Source organism: Eleutherodactylus coqui, chromosome 10 (assembly GCF_035609145.1).
Source record: "Eleutherodactylus coqui strain aEleCoq1 chromosome 10, aEleCoq1.hap1, whole genome shotgun sequence".
NCBI classification, from domain to species: Eukaryota; Metazoa; Chordata; class Amphibia; order Anura; family Eleutherodactylidae; genus Eleutherodactylus; species Eleutherodactylus coqui.
In genome coordinates, this window is record NC_089846.1 from 6665451 (window position 1) to 6689206 (window position 23756).

Genomic DNA, 23756 nt, shown 5'->3' on the forward strand with positions numbered 1-23756 from the left:
ACTGCTCAGGTGAACTTCAGAGTTTCTCTGCCTCCTCCTTTCTCCTGAACACCTCCACATTCTCCCTCTCGAGACATTCACACCTCTCTTCTCCACGACATGCACCCTTTCTCTCTCTTCTCCCGACTACAACCACTCTTCTTACTCCTCCCCTAAGTATGGCTCACTCCTCACGTTATTCACATTCAATTAGGCTGCCTGTCCACGGGCGTTATTGAATTGCATTCCCCGCGGCGATAATTTGACTGGGTGGAATGCAATGCACGCTTTCCATAGCGTTGCTATGGAAAGCACCGCCCCCCTGTCCACGAGAGGAGAATCGTTGCGATTCTCTGCTCGCGGCCGACAATTCGCCTGCTCCTGGGCGACGGCGCCCATGGACAGACAGCCTTAAAGAGACAGTACACATAGGCACACTTGACACACAGCAGAGACATCAGTATATATGTAAAGACATGACTATAACACTTACAGAAGAACAAACACATACAGAAAGACACTCTAACTCTGGGCCACTACCGCTACCCACTACCGCTACCCCTATATAAAGAAAGCCATCCCCGGCATCCTCCGAAAACAGAGGGGAAAATGTTTGGGACAGGAATTCTTTAGCGTACTAACCCATTATTGGCTTCTGACGTACCAATAAAGAAAGCTTTTACTCATTTGAATAAAGCGATCATCGAATTCCACAAAATAAATCACTTATCTGGACTGAAAAGGTTACAGCAGAACTAAAACGCTTCTTCACTTTTGATTATAACAGAGCATATAACCCATCTTACAGGATCTCCCGACCTATGACAGCCACTAATAAGAACAGCAGTGCATTGCAAAAAAAGGACTGGTCAGTACTTTTTCTTTTTATTACTGCTGAGCCAAGCGGAACCCAGGATACATTAGCATTCACTATGGGGCCCATACATTATCCTTCTCCCCAAAGTCTGTACAAAATAGAAACACTGTGGCTAACATCCAAATAGAAAAAGGTGTCTGATTAAGGAAAATATGGGTGGAAGTGGTATGACCTTCACCTGGTGCACACTGGACAATGGGAACATTACTAACGCTTCCAGATGACCTCTAAAGTGCTACTCTTGTAGACATAAATGGGGATTTGCCCCTGAGATAGCAGCAGACATAAGCAGACACTGACATCCGAACTGATGCCCATACCCTTATTCACAATTACCAGTTCACCTTTCATTCACAGTCAAATTTATTTGCATGCGGTACACTTCACCATTAACCTATGAATTCTTCTCAATACACTCTACATATTATTATTTTTTACTTCCTGGAGGCGGGGTTTACAAACTCCATTACCAGGAAGCAATGTTCTGTTGGTTGCTGAGGACTGAAGCAAGAGCGCCGGAGCTCCTAGGGCCAGGCTGAGGGACCCGGACGACACCTGCTAGGTAAGTATTGCATTTTTTTAAATGATATGTAGCTAATGCTTATTTTCAGGGTAGGTCCTAGTTTTGGGAAAACATGGTACCAGGTGAAGCAGCTATGAGCTCAAAATGCTCAAAAAACTGTAACTCAGGAGGCATGTGAAGTTTTGAGTACTCTGTCTTTAAAGGTAAGACTAGGCTTAGCCGGCCTTAGCTACGTACAACCCATGCGGTCACACAGGGCGCTGGCTCTCAGCTTCTAGGGAGGCATCTCAACGTAAAAGTAAAAAGGTTAAACTACAGATGAAAATCCCCCCCAAAAAATAAGCATATCCTTAGGTCCAAAATAGACCATGTCACTGAGGGGTTAATGCTCTCTTTTCCACGCACAGGACTAGTACAAGATCCTCTGAAGATGCCTTCCAGCTGGACCTCATGAAGGATGTTTCGCTCGAAAGGTAAAAAGTCTAAACCTAAGAACATTAACAGTAGCAGCAGAGCGCCCCCATAAAGAAGGGTGACTTCCATCACGCTATCATAGCATTCAATTATGAAAAACATCTGCCTGTGGTCACCACTAGGGGGAGCTCCCTACATATGTATACAGCTCCTACTGGAAGTCCCATAAATACCTCTGCAGCGAGCTCCCCCTAGTGGCAGCTGCCAGTGATCTTTACTGTAAACTTGCCCGTTCCATCAGGGATTTGGAAGATTTGGAAGATTTCAGCTATTTCCAAAAACCCCTTGACAATCCATGAGCAACCAGCCGGAATCATCATGCATTACATAGCGCAAATTGAGCGCTTCGTAATGTGTAAAGGAGAAGGCAGGAAGGGTTAAAAACCATTTCTGCCTTCTCCTCGGGGGTCCTTGATGAGGATCAGTGCAGGAGTGCATATGCACCCGATGTGTCAGATGATCGGGTGCAGATGCACTCCTGCACGGAAGTGTCGGGTCTGTCCCGACATCGGAGCTGTGGAGGGAAATGATGATGTTGGGGCAGACCCGACATTGGATTGGAAAGGGTTAACCTGTGCTTCTTTATCCATGGATGCAACGAGAATACTCACACCCACATACATGCGGATAATAAGCAACTTTGCACCTCCTCTTAGATGTGTGGAAATTCCGCGATGGGATTCCCCGCTGAATTTCCACCCATGGGAGCTTGCATAGGATTGCAGTACAATACGCAGTCCTATGCAGACGTCCGCGCTTTGTCAGCGCAAAATGACGCTTAGCTAACAAGCAACGGGATGTTCTAATTCGACAGCCATTTCTCGCAGCGGGAGCTGACCCAAGCACCTGCAGAGTGCTCCACGGACTCACCCGATGCACATGAACAAGCCGGAACTGCCAAAGTTGGTGAGTCTGCGGAGCACTCTGCAGGGGCTCGGATTCTGTCCCACTGCGAGAATTCTCGCACCCGCATCCGAGCAGGTCGTCAGGCCACCTGCAGACGGCCTGGTCGGATCAGGGTGCGAGAATCCTGGCAGCGGCACCTGACCCGAGGCCTTGCAGAGAGCAGCGCGGGCCACGCACACAAAAATAGCATGCCGAAATTACTTTCGCAAGCTAAATTTAGCGTGGCCAAATCACGGCCATCTGCATTGAATTGCATTTGGTGGCGCTATCCTATGGCAGCTTACAGTGGTGGAAATCCTGCAGCAAATACCGCCACGGAATTTCCGCCAGTCTGCAGGTGGGCTTAATCTAAATCAGCGAAAAGTGATAAAAAAAAAAAAGTTACATACCGAAGGGTGATTAGCAACCTTTCTTCTGCAGTGATCGCTTTCCGCATCTTGGTGCCTTGATATGTGATGTCCCAGCGCACCAGCTCCAGGACAGCGAGAGAGAGAGAGAAAATAACAATTCTCTGTGCAGCGTCAAACGTCCTTACGTGCAATAGTAGGCTTACTTTTTCAAATCCTGGAAAAGACTGGCAATGTGCCCCTTTGTCCCCCTCTCCGACAGCAGGGGATGGACCCAGTAGCGGCGGCAGGATGCACGTTCAGTCTACAAGAGGAAATTGGCAATAAGAGATTAGGCCACAATCGCGCATAAGTGCACACTTTGACAACTAACATTTGCAACAGCTATTTCTAGTTAAGCCAGTGAAACACACATAATCAGAGGTCAAATAGCTCACCTTTTTAGGATTCTCATTCTGCATCAGGACGACCAGGTGTAAATGGCACAATCCTTGCACAAACTAACAATAGCGTGATGACATACTGATGTTACCCAATGCTGTTTACCAAACTTACCATTGCCTTTTCGAACTGATATGTAGGTCCTTGTGAGATGACACAGGTAACAAGGTGTCTGAACCCAATCCCTGACATAATGGGATCAAGAATGTGATTATAAAACATAAAATCATCTTCCAACTAAAAGTTTGAATATACCTTTTGACATTTTATAGTTTTGTTATTAAATGATTAATAACGTCTAAGGCCGCCTGCACACAGGCGGAAATCCCGCGGCGGGATTATCCGCGGGATTTCCGCCACTGAAAGCCTGCATAGGAGTGCATTACAATACGCACTCCTATGCAGACGGCCGCGGTTTGGCCGCGCGAAATATCGTGCGGCAAACAAACCGCGGCATGTCCTATTTCTGTGCGGGGCTCGCAGAGCCTCACACAGAAACGTCACTGACCCGGCCGCTGGCTGCGGTCTGCGCATGCGCCGGCTGCCCGGCAGCCGGCACATGAAAGAGCAGGGGCCGCCGGGCGCGGGTGAGTACGCGCTCCTCCCTGCAGGCACTCGGGTCGGGTCCCGCGGCGAGAATTCTCGACGCCGGATCCGACCCGCCCGTCTGCAGGCGGCCTAAATGTTTCTCTCAAATGTTGCATGTTTTTCATAACAACGATACATTGCATAAACAATCAGATAATTTAATATCACATTTATTACACCCTAGCACAGTGGTGGCGAACCTATGGCACACGTGCCAGAGATGGCACGCAGAGCCCTCCCTACTGGCACGCGCCCCATCGGCCGCTCACCACTTGTGAATACCAGCAGGGGCCGCGCTCCCCTGCCGGCATTCATAAACAGCACTGCTAGCCGCGCTGATCCCGGCACACACTGACTTCAGCATGCAGCTGGAATCCCTCTCCCCCCTGCCCCGACGTCTCCTACTACTTGGTTCCGCCGGGAGGGGGGAGGCGTCCAGCAGCAGACTTAAGTCAGAGTGTGTGCCGGGAGCATATTAACTCTTTCTTCCCCACTTCTGCCGCAATCAGCAATTCCCAGCAACCTGATTGGTTGCTTGGGTTGGCTGATTCACCAAACAACCAGTCAGGTTGCTGGGAATTACCTATTGAGGCAGAAGTGGGTAAGAAAAAGTTAATATGCATGCCAGGAGCATCGCTGAGCAGAAGAGGAGCTGAGCTTCCAGGAGGAGGAGGAGGAGGAGGAGGAGGAGGGGGTAAGTATGTGGGTCTTGGGAGGGGCACTGTGGGGTGTCACTACTGCACTAGGGGGCCGCTGTGGGGTGTCACTACTGCACTGGGGGGCCGCTGTGTGGTGTCACTACTGCACTAGGGGGCTGCTGGGGGGTGTCACTTCTGCACTGGGGGGCCGCTGTGTGGTGTCACTACTGCACTAGGGGGCTGCTGTGTGGTGTCACTACTGCACTAGGGGGCTGCTGGGGGTGTCACTTCTGCACTAGGGGGCTGCTGGGGGTGTCACTACTGCACTGGAGGGCCGCTGGGGGGTGTCACTACTGCATTGGGGGCCGCTGGGGGTGTCCCTAATGCACTGGGGGCCACTGTGGGGTGTGGGGGTTACTATTACCGCTGGGGCCACTGTGGGGTGGGGGACACAATTACCGCTGGGGCCGCTGTGGGGTGTCCCTAATGCACTGTGGGCCACTGTGGGGTGGGTCACTATTATCTCTGGGGCCGCTGTAGGGTGGGGTCACTATTATCGCTGGGGCCGCTGTGGGGTGGGGGTCACTATTATCGCTGGGGCCGCTGTGGTGTGGGGGTCACTATTACCGCTGGGGCCGCTGTAGGGTGGGGTCACTATTATCTCTGGGGCCGCTGTGGGGTGGGGGTCACTATTATCGCTGGGGCTGCTGTGGGGTGGGGGTCACTATTACCGCTGGTGTATGTTTACATGTGGTGGAAATGGGCAGAGCTGTTTCAAAATAGACCGGGTGCAGATTTTGACTACTTTTTGGATGCGGAAATGCTGCAGAAATTTCCACATAAATTCCCGCTGAGGACGTTCTGCAATATTTCAGAATCCAAAAAGCAGTCAGAATCTGCACACTGTCTATTTTGAAGCGGCCCTGTCCTTTTTAGAACGACGGGGGTAAAATCATAAATCGTGATAAGCCCCGCCCCCTGACGTGTTGGCACATAGCGATAAATAAGTGGGTTTTGGGTTGCAGTTTGGGCACTCGGGCTCTGAATGGTTCGCCATAACTGCCCTAGCATTTCATTTGCTAGCAACACAAAACCAATCCTGTCAAATCTGGGCTCGAGAAAAAAAAATATATAAATAAAAATAAACAACAAAACAGTCATAGGTGGAGGTCTTCCTTCTGTTGTTTTTCTTTACATCCCAAATATACAGGGTCTCTGATGCAGGGAAGCAGAGCAATTCTAGTGTCCTTACTACTTTCACTGGTTTGTCTGGTGTCAGTCAATGTCCTCTATTCTTCATATCCATGGATGTAAGGTATTCACAGGTGACTATAGAGCCCCTTGTTCCTTGTAGATTCCACTCTTCCAGATGCCCTTTGCACACCATTGGTCGCCTCAGTTCTCCAGGGAGGAGCTATAATGCTTAGCCCTCCTTTGACTTGTCACCAGCTGGCAGTTGGGCACTGTTATGAACACTTGTCAGTTCTTCAGGCTCCGTTGAATAGTCACAGCTATGGAGAGACACAGCTTGCACTTAGAGAAGATAAAAATTAAAATCACACTTGCAAAGTTCCAATCTCCTGCCAGATATAACTCAGTTCATGAATTCATTCAGTCCAAAATAACCTTGATCGCAAATAGTTCAGTCCATAAGAAATTAAAACAAAACAAAATCGCAGTCCTGGGTCTTGTGGTACTCTTCTTCATCCGTCCATAAAAATGGATGAAACAAGTTTCTATATGTCAGCTTTATCAATCTCTGCCCAGAGTGACCCGATTAGCTTTCTGCTGCAGCAAACAAATCTTTTTAATAAATATCTATTTCTATGACAGCCTGAACAACGTCCATATACTTTATACATACAACTCATGAATCAGTCTTTTGAACAAACAGTAATAATTCCTTAAAATTATTCAAACATTACAAATTAAGTTAAATAAGTTTACAACACAATCTTAAGATTTATCATTATCGTCTGTACATTTATAATTAGCAACTTTCATACTTTGTCAGTCTAGCCTTTTCAGAGTTCTTCCCTCACACCCTCCTTTTTGGGGGAGGGACCCAATGCACACTCCCTCTCTCCACATCATCCAGCTCCACCCCTTTGAGTTTAGCAAGTTGTTTAGACCGTTAAACCTCAAATGCAAAAATAAGGATGATCAGAGCATACCTCAATACCTCATTATACTTGCATTAATAGGACTTCACACATTCGTACTCATTGGATTTACAGGACAGTTCTTAGAAACCAACAGCTGGATACAAGTATCATCAGCGGAATCTCCACTAATTGATTTTGTAAAGGTTTTGTATGTTATAGCAAGCAAAATCTGTTAACTCCCACTCCTTATTAGGCTCAATTAAACTAGAACATATGTCCTGTTTACATATTATAGATCGGCTGGCTAGGGAGGGAGTACTATAGCCAAACATCTGCTCCTATGTCTGGATTCTGCATGATGGGCAATTTCCCTTCATGCAACCCCCCCCCCCTACAGCCATAATGCCCCTCTTTGGCTGTGGACGGATGTGAATGTATAACAACCCTTGTGATTCAGCTCAGTAGGATTTTTCACTGATCTTAAATTGCATTTATACATTATATATGTATCTTTTATATTACTAGTTTTTCCGTTTTAATAGACCCCTTCATCCTGTCCACGATGTCTGCATCTGCAGGCTATGGAGGAGCAGAGGTTAGTTTTCTGAGTATTCCAAAATGTTAAACAGCTGCATACTTACTCACTTAAGTACACATCATATAGCTATGAATTTCTATTTGACATTCCTGTCCAGGTGCAAATTCCCTTCATCTCCATACCTGCTCTCATGTATTTTTGCCTCATATACCACCCATACCAGATCCCATCATAAACTTTCCCTGATCAGTTTTTCCTGATCCCATCACATCATGGATATTCTCTGATCGGTCATGGGTCCCATAGCAACTGTAAAAAGTAGCGAACTTTGTCTTCAGTATTTGCTATGTAAAATCTGTTTATCAAAATGACACCTGGCCGCAGGTCGCGATCCTTTGGCACTCTGTCATTACCCCTGGCTAGTGTTCCACACATTACAGTAGCCAGTTTAATCCAGGCAACCAAATATAGACCAGCAGATTTTGGAGAGGAACTTGCACTTGTAACCCTTAAACATAAACTCACACAAGTAATTATATAGTATTTCTAGCAATACTGTACACCCACTGAAAACATAAGAACATAGTCATGATAAAATGGTTCCACGTATGCCAAGCAATTAAAGGAGCTTCGGTTCTATTCAGTTAAAGTTACAGTATAAACACTCCAGTCTGTAACAAACCGTTCTCATGAAAATGTTAAAATTACATGACCAGTGAAAAACCCCACATTACTGATTTATATAGACGCGAACCACAAAGCATTCACCTAAAGCTCACATTGCAACACTGATGTTTGGATGTTACTTTCGCCTATATGAGTACAATCAGCACACAAGTAAAATTCCTTTTAGAGTAGTAAGAGAATGAAAACATACATTTATGAACATAAAAGGTTATACAGTGAATAACCACCATATATTATCAAATTAAAACATATTACAATACATAACTAAAGACAGTTAAGGAGGAGCTTGCATGATGAAATATTTGCTACGTACTTGGCACAGAGCCAACAGACTATCAGCTATGTACCCACAATCGCAGTACAGACACACAAATAACAAATCATTCACAGCAGAAAATTAAATCTAGTCATAATCCATCATATTTCATACTCATATACCTAAAGGTAAAAGATCCATCAGACAGCGCTCTTACATTCTGCTTTTACATAACGTACTTCATTGCACATTATTAAAACATCTGGTTTTACTTTACCTTTCCGCAGTGTAACATACTAATATTCTACTAGTGTTAACAACAAAACTCCCATGGGCGTGTCACATAGCATTCTCTACCCCCCTTGTTAATATCACTACGTACATCCATTTAACCCATCCACCTTACCACTATTCTCTGAGTGGCATGGAGTATGGAATGCCTGCTCTATTCCCAAGACCTTTATCACCTCTTGACATACTTCAGAAGTAAATAAAGTGTATACCTCTGTCATTCTCAATCACCTCTGGCACTCCATACTGACACACACTAGGACATATTCTTAGGTCCTACTTTTAGGAAGCTGGATGAAATTATCCTGTAATCGCTAAAAAATGGTGCCAGGCATTAAGGTCAAAACTGCCAGCTTTTGGCAATTTGGCCTTCCGCAGTATGGTATCAGTATTCTTCACAGCAGCCTTCCCCAAATGTGGTTCTCACCAAATGAACAGTTATTTGTTTATACTTTGACATTGCATTGAGTTTGGTAAGAATCACCCCCATAGCAATCCGGCAGGGAGAGCCAGTCCCGTCTTCAGGTATCTAGCTATGAAAAAAACCTTGTGTCCCGCAATTGTCAGTGAGTGGCTATCCCACAGCCCAGTTACGTATATCTACACCCTATCGGTAGCCAAAAACCATAGAGTCATAGTGAAACACTGGGTAAGGGAAGTGTGTACAGCGTAATAACACAACAACAAGTGAAAATTTACGCTTCAATACCAGTATCTCCCTCTGAAGCATCAAAATTATTTTTACATTCAAGCTCATCAATTGTGCAGAAAAGAAGAAAGCAGTCTTCTGGGGAATAAGCATCCACCCACTTTTGAGATGTCTCACAGGGATGTTGGGTATCATTAATCATACTGTAATACTGCACAACATTAATATAAAACAATAAAGTTGCAATACACGATGTAGCAGAGCTGAATAACGACACAGGAAGGCGAGGAAGCAGTAGGGAAGGGAAAAGTTAAAGCATGAATACAAGGCAGGAAATGATATGTAGCAGAGCCATTGCTGCGCTGCTTATAGTAAGACAAACAAACAGAAAAATAATTTTACCTGATAGGGAGCAAGTTTAGAAATGCTGACGCTGTACACCTTACACTGACACCGCAGGCAACCACCTCTAGGGAGAAGTCAAGAGAAATCTCTTGCCCCGGGGTAGTGCATTGTCCGAGAGAAGAAGGCCGCTGCTCTCTGTTCAGTAAAAAGTGTAAAGGAATAGCATCTCGCTGGTGCCTCCAAACTGTTAAAGATTTTTTTTTTTAAAGAAGTACACCTAAATCAGGTAAAATCAGTAAGTAAGAGTCACAAGTGACTTAGCCGTTAACCAAAACCAGTCAAGAGATCTGAATCCAGTTAATGGTAATGGGGTTCTGAGATCCAGCCACCCAACACCGTAGTTTTATTAAGAGGAAGGAAAGGTGTAACCATCATATAGATGTGGGAAGGATTATACAAATGACATATATGCAAGATATAAGATTATATGCATTGTTGGCTGAAATATGATTTTCTCAGGCTCAAAATATCCTATTTGGCGTAAACACATTGGAATTTGCAGATGTCGTGTAACAAGCACAATTACAGGATAACCCCTACACACTCAGCAATTCTTGCAACATCCTGATAACATTTCTAAGATAATTTGGCAAATGATTGTTTCCACAGGTTGGGATAGTACGTGACTTCTGAAGTCCGTACATGGTTCATGACCAGGGCATCATGTTCTTTCTGAAGGCCTTAGGCTGGGTTCACACAGGGCGGATTTGCCGCGGAAATTCCACCGCTAATCCCGGGATTAGCCAGCCATGTGGATGAGATTTCCCAGAAATCTCGTCTACACGAGACGGCCAATCCGCTGCGGTAAACCAGGCAAAAAAACGCGGCTGCGGCGACCGCAGCCGCGGCTTTGCCGAATGCAGCATGTCTATTTTTTTTTCCTTTCCGCTGTGGCCACGCTCTCCTCTATGGGAGCGCCGGCCGCAGCGGAAGAGCGAGCGGCCGGGCCGCTTCAAAGCTGCAGCGGGTTTTTCTGGGCGGTTCTCCCGGCGGAAATCTTGCAGTTTTTGCTGCGGTCAAACCGCGGGATTTCCCACGGGAATCCGCCTAGTGTGACCCCAGCCTTAAAGGCATCATCAGGATGAACCAAGATCTATGGACCAAACTAATTTTCTTTCACATAGTTGTCCCTCAACCAGCTGGCTGCAATCCCAGCTGCACCTCTCCTCCACCAACTAACTCTCCAGAACTGGGTGGGTGGTATATATATTGACTCTGGGTCTTCCCAGGAGCATATAGCGCAGTGGTTAGACAGGTACAGAGTCATAGTGTACACTCTGGTTCTGGGGGGCTTGTTAGTTCACCAATTATCAAATATATTTTGGCTATATTATTAAAGTGAACATAACTATATTATACAGTTTATGTGGTGACAACTGCAGGTTACTATACAAAGAGGGGGCCCTATATATTGGAGGCACTATTAATACTGGGGTCACTACTGGGGGCCTTACTATTATCGGGACCTCTACGAGGAACACTATTACTACTGGTACCTCTACTAGGGGCACTATTACTACTGGGTGCCTTATTACTACTGGGGCCTCTACTGGGGGAACTGTTACTACAGGTTCCTCTACTCTGGGCACTATTACAACTGGGGCCACTACTGAGGGCATGGTTACTACCAGTATGAGGGTTAAAAATTCTAAGTGCAACACCAATCGGGCCCACCCCACTTGCCCCGTTGCCGGCCGTAAGAAGAGACACCACACACAGGAGTCTGGTCTAGCTCCTCACACGGGAGAAAAAACTGCGCACTTTATTACAGATTACATGAGATCTTATACCCTCTGCCCTCTCACCACTAGGGGGTGATGGGCTCATAACCATATATGGGCAGTCCGGATTTGCGGACTGAGACAGTGAAAATCATATAACAGTCATGTACATTTGAACATCTTGATATCTTGTTCCAGCGCTTCTGGGAAATCGGCCAAGTACATGCGGCCTTGTGTCTGGTTCCGTATCTTCTCTGAATTTCTTAGAACATCTCTCTCAGCCTTGGGATATCTGATGTAAGGCGAAGTATTAAAGTTTTTTCTCATTTGGAATTGAATAAAACTTGCATACAGGTATAAAAGCATGAAAAACACATATGGCAATATATATATACCCTCACACCAGGACCTCTGAGGGGCACTATTACTACTGGTTCCTCTACTGAGAGCACTATTACTACTGGGACTTCTACGAGGGGCATTATTACTACTGGGGCCACTACTGGGAACCTTATTATTATTGGTGCTACTACTGAGATACTATTACTACAGGGGTCACTACTGTTGGTACTATTACTACTGGGGCCACTATTACTACTGAGGACACTTTTGAAGGCACTATTACTATTAGGGCCACTACTGAGGATGCTGATATTATTGGGGCCACAATTGAGAGCACTTGAGAGTCTGTGATTCTGAGAGCTGTTACTGTTGGGGCCACTGCTGGGGGCATTTTTACTATTGCAGCCACTGGAATAACTGAGGTAAAAACATACACTTTGATAAGCCACACCCCTAACCACAATCCGTTTTACCGTAGCTGGTATTTTTTATGACAAATGGCAACCCTAAACAAGGAGTTGTTGGAATCGGATGAAACTTTATTTGTGTAAATGTAATGATGATATATAAGTAGTTGCAATATCAAAGTGAAAGTTTATTGGGGAAAACTAAAATTCAGAGAAGGTTTTAGTACCCTGTTGTACCTCCTCTAGCTTGGATACAAGATGTTATATGGCGGGCAAGGAGGCTCTAGTACCTTGTTGTACTGCCTCTAGCTAGGATACAAGATGTGATACGGGGGGCATGGAGGCTCTAGTATCCTGTTGTACCAACTCTAGCTTGGATATGAGATGTTATACAGGCACCCCACGGAAGTGTGACAGTGTTGTGGAGGCTCCTGTGACCCTCTTGTGTTTGCGGCTGAGCATCACCATGGGAGGGGCTGGTGAGGATCCAGTGGTCATGGTGCAGATTGGCACCAATAAACAAATTAGTGGTCAATAGAGGGCCCCTGAAAATGATTTCAGGGACAGAGGATCCAAGCTACCTCCAGGGTAGTTTTCTCAGAAATACTACCTGTACCACGAGCCACATAAGAAAGGCAGCAGGATCTTAGGGAGGTAAACAAGTGGCTCTAGAGTTGGTGTAAGAAGGAGAGGTTCAGATTCCTGGAGAACTGGCTGACTTTGCTGTCGGCTACAGGCTCTACCATAGGGATAGGCTGCATCTTAATGGGGAGGGTGCAGCTGCGCTGGGGGCAGAAGGCTGGAGGAGTGCTTAAACTAAGGACTAGAGGGAGGGCAAAAAGAGAAACAGGGGGGTAGACAGTGTAGATAGTGACCTGGGGCCATGTAATGGGAATGGGGGTCGAGCAGGGTGTAGGGTTAGTACAGTTAGAACTGACAGAACAGCCAATAGTACTACTAGTAGCAAAACTGGGGGGCAGGGCAAAAAGAGAAACAGGGGGGTAGACAGTGTAGACAGTGACCTTGGGCCACGTAATGGGAATGGGGGTCAAGGGTTAGTACAGTTAGAACTGACAGAACAGCCAATAGCACCATTAGTAGCAAAATGAATATAAAGAACAAAAACAACCGTGTAAAATGTATGGTAACGAATGCAAGAAGTCTGATCAGTAAAGTGGGTGAGCTTGAAGTGAGAATGACTGATGAAAATTACAACATAGTTGGAATAACGGAAACATGGCTTGATGATAAGTGCGATTGGGCGGCGAATTTACAAGATTACAACCTCTTCAGAAGAGACCATGGGAAACAGAAAGGGGGAGGGGTATGTCTGAACGTTAAATCCTACTTAATGCCGAGGCAACGTGAGGATATAGGAATAGGAGATGAACATGTGGAATCTCTGTGTGTGGAAATACAGGGAGAAAAAAAATAACAAAATACTGATAGGGGTTTTCTGTAGGCAATTAAAAGCAACAGAAGAAACTGAAATCTTATTTTTAAAGGAGTTAGAAGAGGTGTCAAACTGCAATGAAGTAATTATCATGGGGGACTTTAATTATCTGGATATAATATGGGAAAATGAAACCTGAAAATCTCACAGGGGTGTTAGGTTCTTGAGAACAATTAAAAATAATTACCCTACCCAACTTGTGCAGGAGCCAACTAGAGAGAGGGCCATTCTGGACTTATTTTTAACTAACAAACCGGACTGAATAATGGGGGTGCAGGTTGAGGGACACTGGGGGAACAGTGACCACAATATAATCAACTTCCAGCTGTCATTCAATAGAAAGCCTTATCAGGGAGCGACAAACAAACTAAACTTTAGTAAAGCAAAATTTGATCAGCTCAGAACTATCGGTAACATCAAATGGGACAACATCCTCAAAAATATCAGCACAGGGGACATATGGGAAAAGTTTAAAAACATTCTAATTACCTCATGTGAGCAGTTCATAGTCTTTAAAAATTAAAAAAACTACAAGTAGAAGGAAACCAATGTGGCTCGACAACACGGTAAGGGGGGCAATGAACGAAAAAAAGAAAGCGTTTAAACTACTAAAACAAGAAGGCAGCGAAGAAGGGCTAAAATCATACAGGGGAAAAAACAAAATATGTAAAGAAAAGATCAAAATTGCTAAGGAGGAGGTAGAAAGACTGATTGCCAAAGAGAGCAAAAATAACCGTAGACTATTCTTCTTCAATTATATTAACAGCAAAAGGATTTACACTGAGAGCACTGTCCCTTTAACGAATAATGTAGGAGAAGTCATAGAAGACGATGGGTGGAAGGCAAACGTACTAAATAGTTTCTTTTCAAGTGTATTCATAAATGATAAAGAAATGCCACATGAGATGCAGGGGAATAAAATGAAAGCTCCACTAAATATTGCATACCTAACACAGGAGGAAGTGCAGAGCCGTTACAAAGGATTAAAATTGATAAATCGCTGGGTTTATTCAGGTATCTTGTAGAATGCACATTCAGCAGTAGGTAAAAAGAATGATGATGAGCCAAAGCACAGAGTAGAGACTAACACGTGGGCTATAGACAAGAAACTCCCTAGCAGGAGGAAAGGTAGGGGTTATACAACAAAGGGGGTACAGAGAACCAGAAGGGTCAAACTAAAGAAGGCAAACACTTGCAGATACAGTACATCTTATACATGTCAAAGAATAGAGTCAGGTAGATGAGACATGACAAGCGGTGCCAGTGGGTTAGGAATTGGTGTGGGGCAGAGCATGCCATCAGTTCTGGCACTGTATTTCTTATGAGCTTGGTTATATTAACTGCGCTTAGTTCTGATACTGTACTTATTCACTGAGCTTGGTACTGGGACTGTATTCATCTACTGAGCTGTTCCGGTTTGGCTATGATACTGAATTGTTGTTTACATAAGCAGAATAACACAAGCAGATTGCTCATTGGTGCAATTATATACACACAACATTTTTCTTATGACAGGTGGGGGTGTCAAAAATCTTTTGCATAGGGTGCCATCTAACCTAAGGCCGGCCATGATTACAAATGATCATATTAACTATCTAGTCTTCGTCATTGTGAGTGCATGCAGAAATAGTCCACTGTATATAACAAGCAGTGTTTTTGCAGGCAGACAGCGGGGAGATGGTGAGTATAACAATAACAACCACAGACTTAGCATTCCAGTTCCTATTAGACCCATAATTTTATTTTTTGGGACTCATAAGAGCTGCCAAAGTCCCTTTAAGAAACTGCATCCATCAGCTTTCTTGCTGACAGTTTCCACATCAGCCCTTTTTTACGTGTAAGCCACAAAATGCCCAGTTACTTTTCTTTTTCCTAGGAGAACTGATGTCCTGATGATGACGCCTTGGCTTGCACCAATTGTGTGGAATGGCAGCTACAATATCGACATATTGAATGCACAATTTCACCAGAGACACGTTCGCATCGGCCTCACTGTGTTTGCTATCAAAAAGTAAGTAAAAAAAAAATGACATAGCATCAGGCTCAAACTGTCCCAGCGGGGAGTCGGTGAATCTCCTGGTGGGCTTTGGGATACTCTTGCATATTGTAGTTTTGCTGCATTTTGTGCCAATTTTGGTAAAACGACAACTAGTAAACTTGGTTTAGGACCTTCTGAGACATCATAGTCACATGACAGGAGGTCCTGGACAGCAGAACAGGGGAGGAGGAGAAAGAGACCAGGCTGCTGTGAACTTCACAGTGAAACTTCTCTGATAGATGGTAATGAGAGGGGCCCCTCTGGAGATTGGTTCTGGTGCTTTAGATATGCAACTATCTTGGTTCTGGTGCTGTATGTGTGTAACAAGCTTGGTTCTAGTGCCTTAGATATGCAATGAGATTACTTCTAGTTAATTAAGAGGTTATTCTCATCTCATACAATTCTGTCAGAGATCGAAATATCCAACTGAATGCGGCGGCCAGCTTTGTTGTTTCCATATCTCTGGCCACCCCATATAGACATCTTAGCTTGAATTGTCTGAGATGAGGATAACCCTGCTGGTGGACCCTAGACACCCCAGTCCAACATTGCATGGCATATTGTAACACAGGAAAAAGCTAAGTGAGACCTCACCTCCTAGAGTTGGTTCATGTCACCTCATACCTTTCAGAGATGGGGAACTTGGTTACTCTTCCCATTGCTTATAAAAAATGGACGACACAACTCGCCTACATATGCACATGTTCATTGCTGGCACGAGAAAGCCCTAATTCAAGCCATCCATGGGTTTCAACCTCAGCCATGTTTTATACCATTGCTATATCAGAAGAGATAGCAAAGATTTCTGACTGGTAATCTGAGAGCTAGGAGGGGTATGAATAGAGATGAGCGAACGTACTCGGATAAGCACTACTCGTCCGAGTAATGTGCTTTATCTGAGTATCTCTCCGCTCGTCCTGAAAGATTTGGGGCGCTCCGCTGCTGACAGGTGAGTCGCAGCGGGGAGCGGGGCAGAGCGGCCGGGAAAGAAGGAGAGAAAGATCTCCCCTCCGTTCCTCCCCGCTCTCCCCTGCAGCTCCCCGCTCCGCAGCGCGTCCCGAATCTTTCAGGACGAGCAGAGAGGTACTCGGATAAAGCACATTACTCGGACGAGTAGTGCTTATCCGAGTACGTTCGCTCATCTCTAGGTATGCATAATCAGAAATGACAAAAAATCTTGAAAAATGGTTTTCACATTAAAGCTGTAACAATAGGCTAGCACTTTGTTTCCTGTAGCTCAATTGCCAGCTTTGCTGTATAGACATAATCTGCAGAGTCATCTCATTATTATTGGAGGGTGTAGGCCTTGATAAGGCAAGAGAACAAAGTTGTCAGCACATGTTACATCAGGGGTGTTGCAAGCTTTTCTGCTGCCTGAGGCAAAGTGTGAAATGGTAAACACACATCCCTCCCTCAACAAAAAAAAAAAAGTTGCCCCAGTAGTAATAGTAGGGACACCCATAGCTCCCAAAGTAGTATTCGTGACTCTCATAATGGCCCTATTAGTAATAGTGGTCCCAGTATTAATAGTGACCCCCATAGTGGCTCCAGTAGTAATAGTGTTCCTGATAGTTCCTCCAGTTGTAATAGTGACCCCAATAGTCCCCCCCCCCCTCTCCTTCTGTAGTAATATAGCCCTTAGTGGACCTCCAGCCAGCAGCAACTTTACACCATCTGCACTGTGAGCAAGTCAGGGGTTGGAGATTGATTACAGCAGCGGTGGGCACTGCACTACAGCTGCAGATGGCGCGAGTTAAATGTTTGATGTCAAGTTTCTACCTGGCTGGTTGGCGCTGACAATTATTTTTTACTGGCCAGATTGATATGACCATTAAAAAATAGACACCGGTGTGAACTAAGATAACAATTGATTGCTATTATTTTGTTATATACTCCTTTTGAGAAGATACAAGGCTCGTAGCTACATTTTTGTATTAGGACTGGAAATCTTTCCATACTGCTGTGCCTTTGTATGTATAATTGAAAACTCAATAAAAATTATTGTTATAAAAAAATACCAGCACTGGGCTTAGACTTAGCTTACTGCTGGGCCGGTGCCTTATCAGCCAAGTGGCTACTCTAACGCCGCTCCTCTAATGCCATCTGAGGTGACAGGCTCAGGTTGCCTCATGGTTAGGGTTCCCCTGCATTAGATTAAAGGTAGATGAACACACCAACGGCCAGACCAGCAGACCATCAAATGTATATGAGAGCCTTCCCGATTTATCCCTGATAGAAGGTGTCCGGAGACATGGTTAGGATATTAATGTCAATTGTGAAAAAACTACTTATAAAAAAGTACTGACTGCCATCATTTACTATTTCAGGTACACAGTCTTTATGAAGACATTTATCGAAACTGCTGAAAAGTTCTTTATGGTGGGACATAAGGTCAACTACTATGTGTTCACAGACCGCGTCAAGGAAATGCCAAATATCAGCCTTGCGGATGGCAGACAACTGGTGGTCTTAGAGGTCCCCAGCTACAAAAGATGGCAGGAAGTGTCTATGAGACGCATGGAGATGATCCGAGATCATTCCTCAAAAAGATTTATCAACGAAGTGGACTACTTGGTGTGCGTTGATGTGGACATAAAATTCACTGATGAGGTCGGGGTGGAGATCCTTAGTGATGTTTTTGGTACCTTACATCCTCGTTACTTTAGAGCCCCCCGTGAGCGCTTCACATATGAACGCAGGAAAGCATCTGCCGCCTACATTCCTCCTGACGAAGGCGACTTTTATTACGCGGGGGGATATTTTGGTGGCACTGTAGAAGAAGTCTACATGTTGACTAGTTTTTGCCACAGTGAGATGATGACTGATAAGGGGAACAATATTGAGGCCATCTGGCATGACAAGAGCTACTTAAACAAATATTTCCTTTATCACAAGCCAACTAAAGTTTTGTCTCCTGAGTATCTTTGGGACAATAATATGGGGGTTCCAGAAGTCCTTAAGAGAAGAAGATCTGTTATCGTTCCAAAAAATTACAATGCCGTTCGGAACAGATGAGCTTTGTACGACTTTACAAAAACAAGACAGAAGTGTCATAGCTGATGGGTATTTGGGATGGTCTCTAAAACTCTGAAAGTAGAGATTTTTAAAAATGCTGCTTGGGGGTAAAAGGATGATTATATTTAGGTTTTTCATAATAATCTTTATTTATGTCAACTGTCTCCCATTTTTTTAAGCTGCCTTAAAATGCACAAACACCCTGCTGCACTCCCCATATAGACAATAAAAGAGCAAAATCACCAATAGGGTTATCCATACACAAAAAAAACTGAGAAATTATAATGGACAAATGTCACAAAGATGCTAGGTTTTAGATTTCTAATCATGTAGGTATACAGAGTAGAAACCAAAAATGGCAACAGCATGCAAAATAAATTTACTATCAGAGATATACATACCTATAATCAATACTCTAACCACATTAAATAATGCAAGGCTCTTGGTATATAATTCGATCAAATTACATTGGCCCATCTACCAACGTCCAGGTGACCAGCGTCCAGCTCAGATGGGTCCTAACACTAATACCAGGTGGTAAATCTCAACCTGGGAAAGTTGGGTTCCTACCACTCAGAATGCTCCTTTCTTGGGACTAAGCCTACGAATAAAACCAGGGAAGGTAGGATACCAGTCATATGCTCCAGTAGGAGGGACAGAAGGTAAAATGGCGGCAGGTGTGTACGACCAGGTGAAGGAAGCCAAAACTTCACAATATTTGTACAAACAAAATATAGATATATATAGGGTGAGGCAAATGTCTGGACACACCCATTTAGCTTGTGTAATAATAAGAAAGTTAACTTCCAAAGTGTGAAAGTGTTAATTGGGAAAGAGGCTGCATTTTTTGGTGGAGGAGGCATTTTCGGTGACCATTTTGAACTCCGTCATATTGAATTAAGCTCAGGTTTTTCAAATGGGAAGAGAGTCATGTGATATCAATCTTGGGTAGAATTGTACCCAATCTTTACTTGTTTAGGTGATAAGGGAGGGCAAAATTTCACCAAGTGTATTACACGACGTGTTGGATGTGTCCACCATTTTGCTGGATGCATGTGGTTGAACATTTTATCCAGTCTTTGTGCCGGTGATATTTCTTCACAGCACTGTAGGATTTGCTATTTCAGGTGAATCATAATGCACATTTTTTTCCGTATACACAAGGGACTTTAAATGGCCCCAAAGAAAAAAAAACAAAGGTGTTAGGTCCAGTGACCTTAATGGCCATTCTACTGGACCTGTATGTCCAATCCAGTGCCTAGGGAATTGAACATCCAGCCATCTGTGTACAACCCCTGCAAAGTGCGGAGGTGCGCCATTGTGTGGAAAGTAGTGTGGGAACTCACTCTTCTCATTGAGCACAAATGGGAATATGGTATGCTGGAACATATCGAGGGACTTCTCACCGCTAAGTGATCCATCAAGGAAAAAAGGCCCTGGATGTCAGACACAATTTACCAAATTTGCGCTCACTTAACTCCTAAACAAGAAATGATAGGTCAAAACTGACACTTTCAGTATGTTTCTAAACAAATTCTAGCCAAGATTGATATATCACATGACCCCTTTCCATTTGAAAGACCTAAGCTGAATACAATGTGGTGGAGTTCAAAGTGACCATCAGAAATGTCTCCATCAAAAAATTCTACCCCCTTCACAATTAATACTTTCATGCAGTGGAAGTCAATGTTTGCATTATTACATCAGTTAAACTAGAGTGTCCAGAGTTTTGAGTTCAGTGCCAGACATTGTGGACCAATACATAGTACCAGATAAAAAGTGCCCACACAGCACCAGAGATCGCCCCCCATACACATTGCTAGACAGAGCGCAGTGCCAAGGAGTGGTCTCTATACAAAGCACCCACTACATAAACGGTACTAGAATGAGTGACCCCATACATGGTGCTAGACAGAGAGCACCCGCCAAAGGCACCAGATAGAGTGACCCGAATCATACACAGTACTAGGCAAAGTGGCCTTATAAACAGCATCAGACAAAGAGCGGCCCCATAAAGAGTGCGTTCCACCATACACAGATAGTGCTTCTCCCGCATGCAACATGCCAGACCGAGAGCATACACAGTGTCAGACAGAGAACGCCCCAATAAATGGCACCCGTGACCGTACAGACCATGTCAGACAGCCTGCACTCCCATACACAGCACCAGACAGAAGCCGCCCCCAATAAATAGCACCAGAGTGACCCCCTAAAACAGCGCCAGGCTATGAGCGCCTCCCCCCCCCCATACAAAATGCCCTAAACCATGTCCTCCAGATCATCTTAGAACAAAACAGAGGAGGGGAGGGGACATGTTTCTTTCTCCTCTGCTCTGTTCTTTGTGGTTAGAGTCATTTCTTGCTGTAACTCTTTCTCCTTCTGCTCAGGTACCAGTACCAGCCCCCCTGCGTGAGAACCTGGTACCGGTTCCCAAGCAGTATGGGTGCTGGCTGACTCCTGATCCTCCTTCTTCTTTGGCCCACATGCTTCCATTCCTCGGCTTCTGCAGGTACACTGGACATTTCTTTTCCTTCAACATTTTGAAGATTTTCTTCTACTCTGTCACCTTCCTAATACATTTCAATGTAGCGATTCTCTCCTGAAGACTTTGCACTTTTTTTCCTCCAGTAGAAATATAAGCTTGCAGGTGAAATTTGGCTTTTCCTCTGGTTGGTCTGTAAACCTATAGCATACGTTGCAGGTCACCCCTCCATGTTGTCAGTTGAGGTCCACTTCCAAACTTCTAAAAGTCAAGAATTATAGTGAAGATACCTAACCTAGAAGATACTACTAAGTGTACAACGGCACATGGTTATCTTATCAAAAATATCTACAGTATGTTTGCACATATTTGAGATATTACAGTTGAAAATGTGAAAAATAATTTTTTTCTAAATTTTCCCAATTTTGGCATTTAAATAATAATAAATATACACAAATTCTATCAGTCTATTTTTAGCAACTGAATGAAGTACAATATGTGGCAAAAAACAAACTTTTCAGACAATAGAGCATTGAGCTTCAGCTTAATATCTCTGATTTCCTTGTTTGTCGCCCTCAAGGGAAGGCTTTGATTATAGGTTTCTAACAGGAACAACCTTCTTTTCGAAGCCTGAAAGGCTTGAGACTTTTCTTTTGAGAAGCGTGTAAGCTGCCCTGGATGTCCCATATGAGATAGCCATACCCATTGAGGCTGTGTCTCTGGGTTAGTATTAAGACCAAAGAGATCAGAAACCTGCCCTGAAATGTTAGGGTCCCGGATAAGGGTTTGGTTGAGCCGCCATGTAACTACAGGTCTGGGAGCCTCGTCACATTGAATCCCCGAAAGGACATGGTTGTGGTCCAACCAGACACATGGGTAATGTCTTGTAGTTGTTAGGTGGGGTAGGAGGGAGGAGGACATCAATATGTAATGTAATCTGGAGTAAGTTTGGCTTACTGGTGAAAAAATGGTGCATTCCCTCTAATTTCCATGAATCTCTCCCCAGCTACCTGCTAATGTCAATAGGGACAATTCTCCCAATCTTTGCATTGTGAAGCCAAGAATCTATCTGGCTTATTGCTTGACCTATCCAGGGTTGGGGTTAAGAGGAAATTAAAATCTGTTGCCCATAACACTTTATACTGTGCATATGCGAGGAGTTTTTTAGCAATCAACTGTATAGTGGACAAGGGATTCTCCGAGGGTGTTAGGTGGGTACAGAAGAAGGCTGGGAGTCCCTAAAAACCACCCACCCCTCTGACCCTACCTACTTGCCTCGCCCTGGCTAAACCCAGGGGGACAACTGGGCAACGGTCCCTATACTGTCTAGGGAACCCAGATCCTAAAGGGGGAAGCAGCACAAAAACAGAGAGAAACTTGAGGCTGGAAAAAACCTACAGCAAGGGATGGAGCAAGGATAAAAGCAGGGTTTGAAGCAAGGGTAAGAGGACCAGAGAGACCTAGATAACCTCACTAGGTACAAACAAACACTGGCAATGAACCTAGCCAGCTGCTGCCTTTTATCCCTAGCAAGGGGGCGGAGCCAATGACAAGCTGGTGGGTGGAGGAAGAAGACCCACCCACTCACAACAGAAAAGGCTCAGAGAGCCGCGCTGCCGCCCTAAGGGAACCGGCGCCGGACCCGGAAGGAAGAACGTCGTGCCTGGACCCCTGCAGCTGGACTGACATGCTGCCGAGACCCGACAGTGCTGCTGGTAAGTTTCCTTCTAACAGAGGGAGCATGCATATTAATTATGGCCAATGATTGATTGTGTAATTTACCCAAAAGAATACAGAATCTCCCTTCTTCATCGCTTTCTGTCGGCTCGACCTGGAAGGGGAATGAATTATGTAACAGAGTGAGGACACCTCTATGTTTTTGGGGGGCTGTAGCCATAAAGTATCTAAAGTAATGCTGATGGAAATATCTGGGGACAGAATTGTGAGAAAAATGGGTCTCCTGAATGCAAACCACATCCAGCTTATGTTTTAAGTACGTCAGGAAAGCCCTTTTCCATTTGCTTGTGGAGTTGAACCCCCTTACATTATGGGAAATTAAGCACACCATGGGATGTCTAGACTCAAGCGCACTTTAGCCCTTCCAGCCCAAACCTCCCGTCTTCCCTGTAGTTGCCTTTCCAGACCTGTTGTGAGACGGATGACCTGTAACCATAGAAAAGAGATAATTAATAAATGCTGCAGCTCCCCTCCACGTAAGGCCGCCTGTTCACCGGCGGTGTGTTTTAACGCAAGCAGATTTCCGCCGCGGGAGAACATTTAAAGTCACTGCGGTTTATTGCAGCTTTTGACTTTGAATGGAAGGTTGATCGTGGAAATTCGCACCAAATTGCGACATGCTGTGATTTTTATTATGCAAGCGGAAAATCGCAATGGATTTCCGCTCATGTACATCAGGCTGCGTTTTCCATTGTTATCCTATGGAAAGCGTTTCATGCATTACCGGGGTGCGGATTATCACTGCGGATAACGCAACGAACAATCGCCCGTGGACAGGAGGTTTAAAGCAGGGAGACATCGCACCCAAAACAGAAACCAATACAGAAAAGGTCCTAAGACTTTTGTGGTCAAGATTG

The 23756-nt window shown here is 44.7% G+C and overlaps 1 protein-coding gene across 1 annotated transcript in view; it reads left to right on the forward strand.

Moving 5' to 3' along the window:
- Positions 1-19505, forward strand: part of LOC136579981 (histo-blood group ABO system transferase-like) — a 49466-nt gene extending 29961 nt beyond the window's left edge. Inside the window, exons 4-6 of the mRNA XM_066580117.1 lie at positions 1787-1852; positions 15504-15638; positions 17993-19505. Coding sequence (XP_066436214.1) covers positions 1787-1852; positions 15504-15638; positions 17993-18680 — 889 coding nt within the window. The 3' untranslated portion in view covers positions 18681-19505. The remainder of the gene's footprint in view (positions 1-1786; positions 1853-15503; positions 15639-17992) is intronic.
- Positions 19506-23756: the final 4251 nt, after the last annotated feature.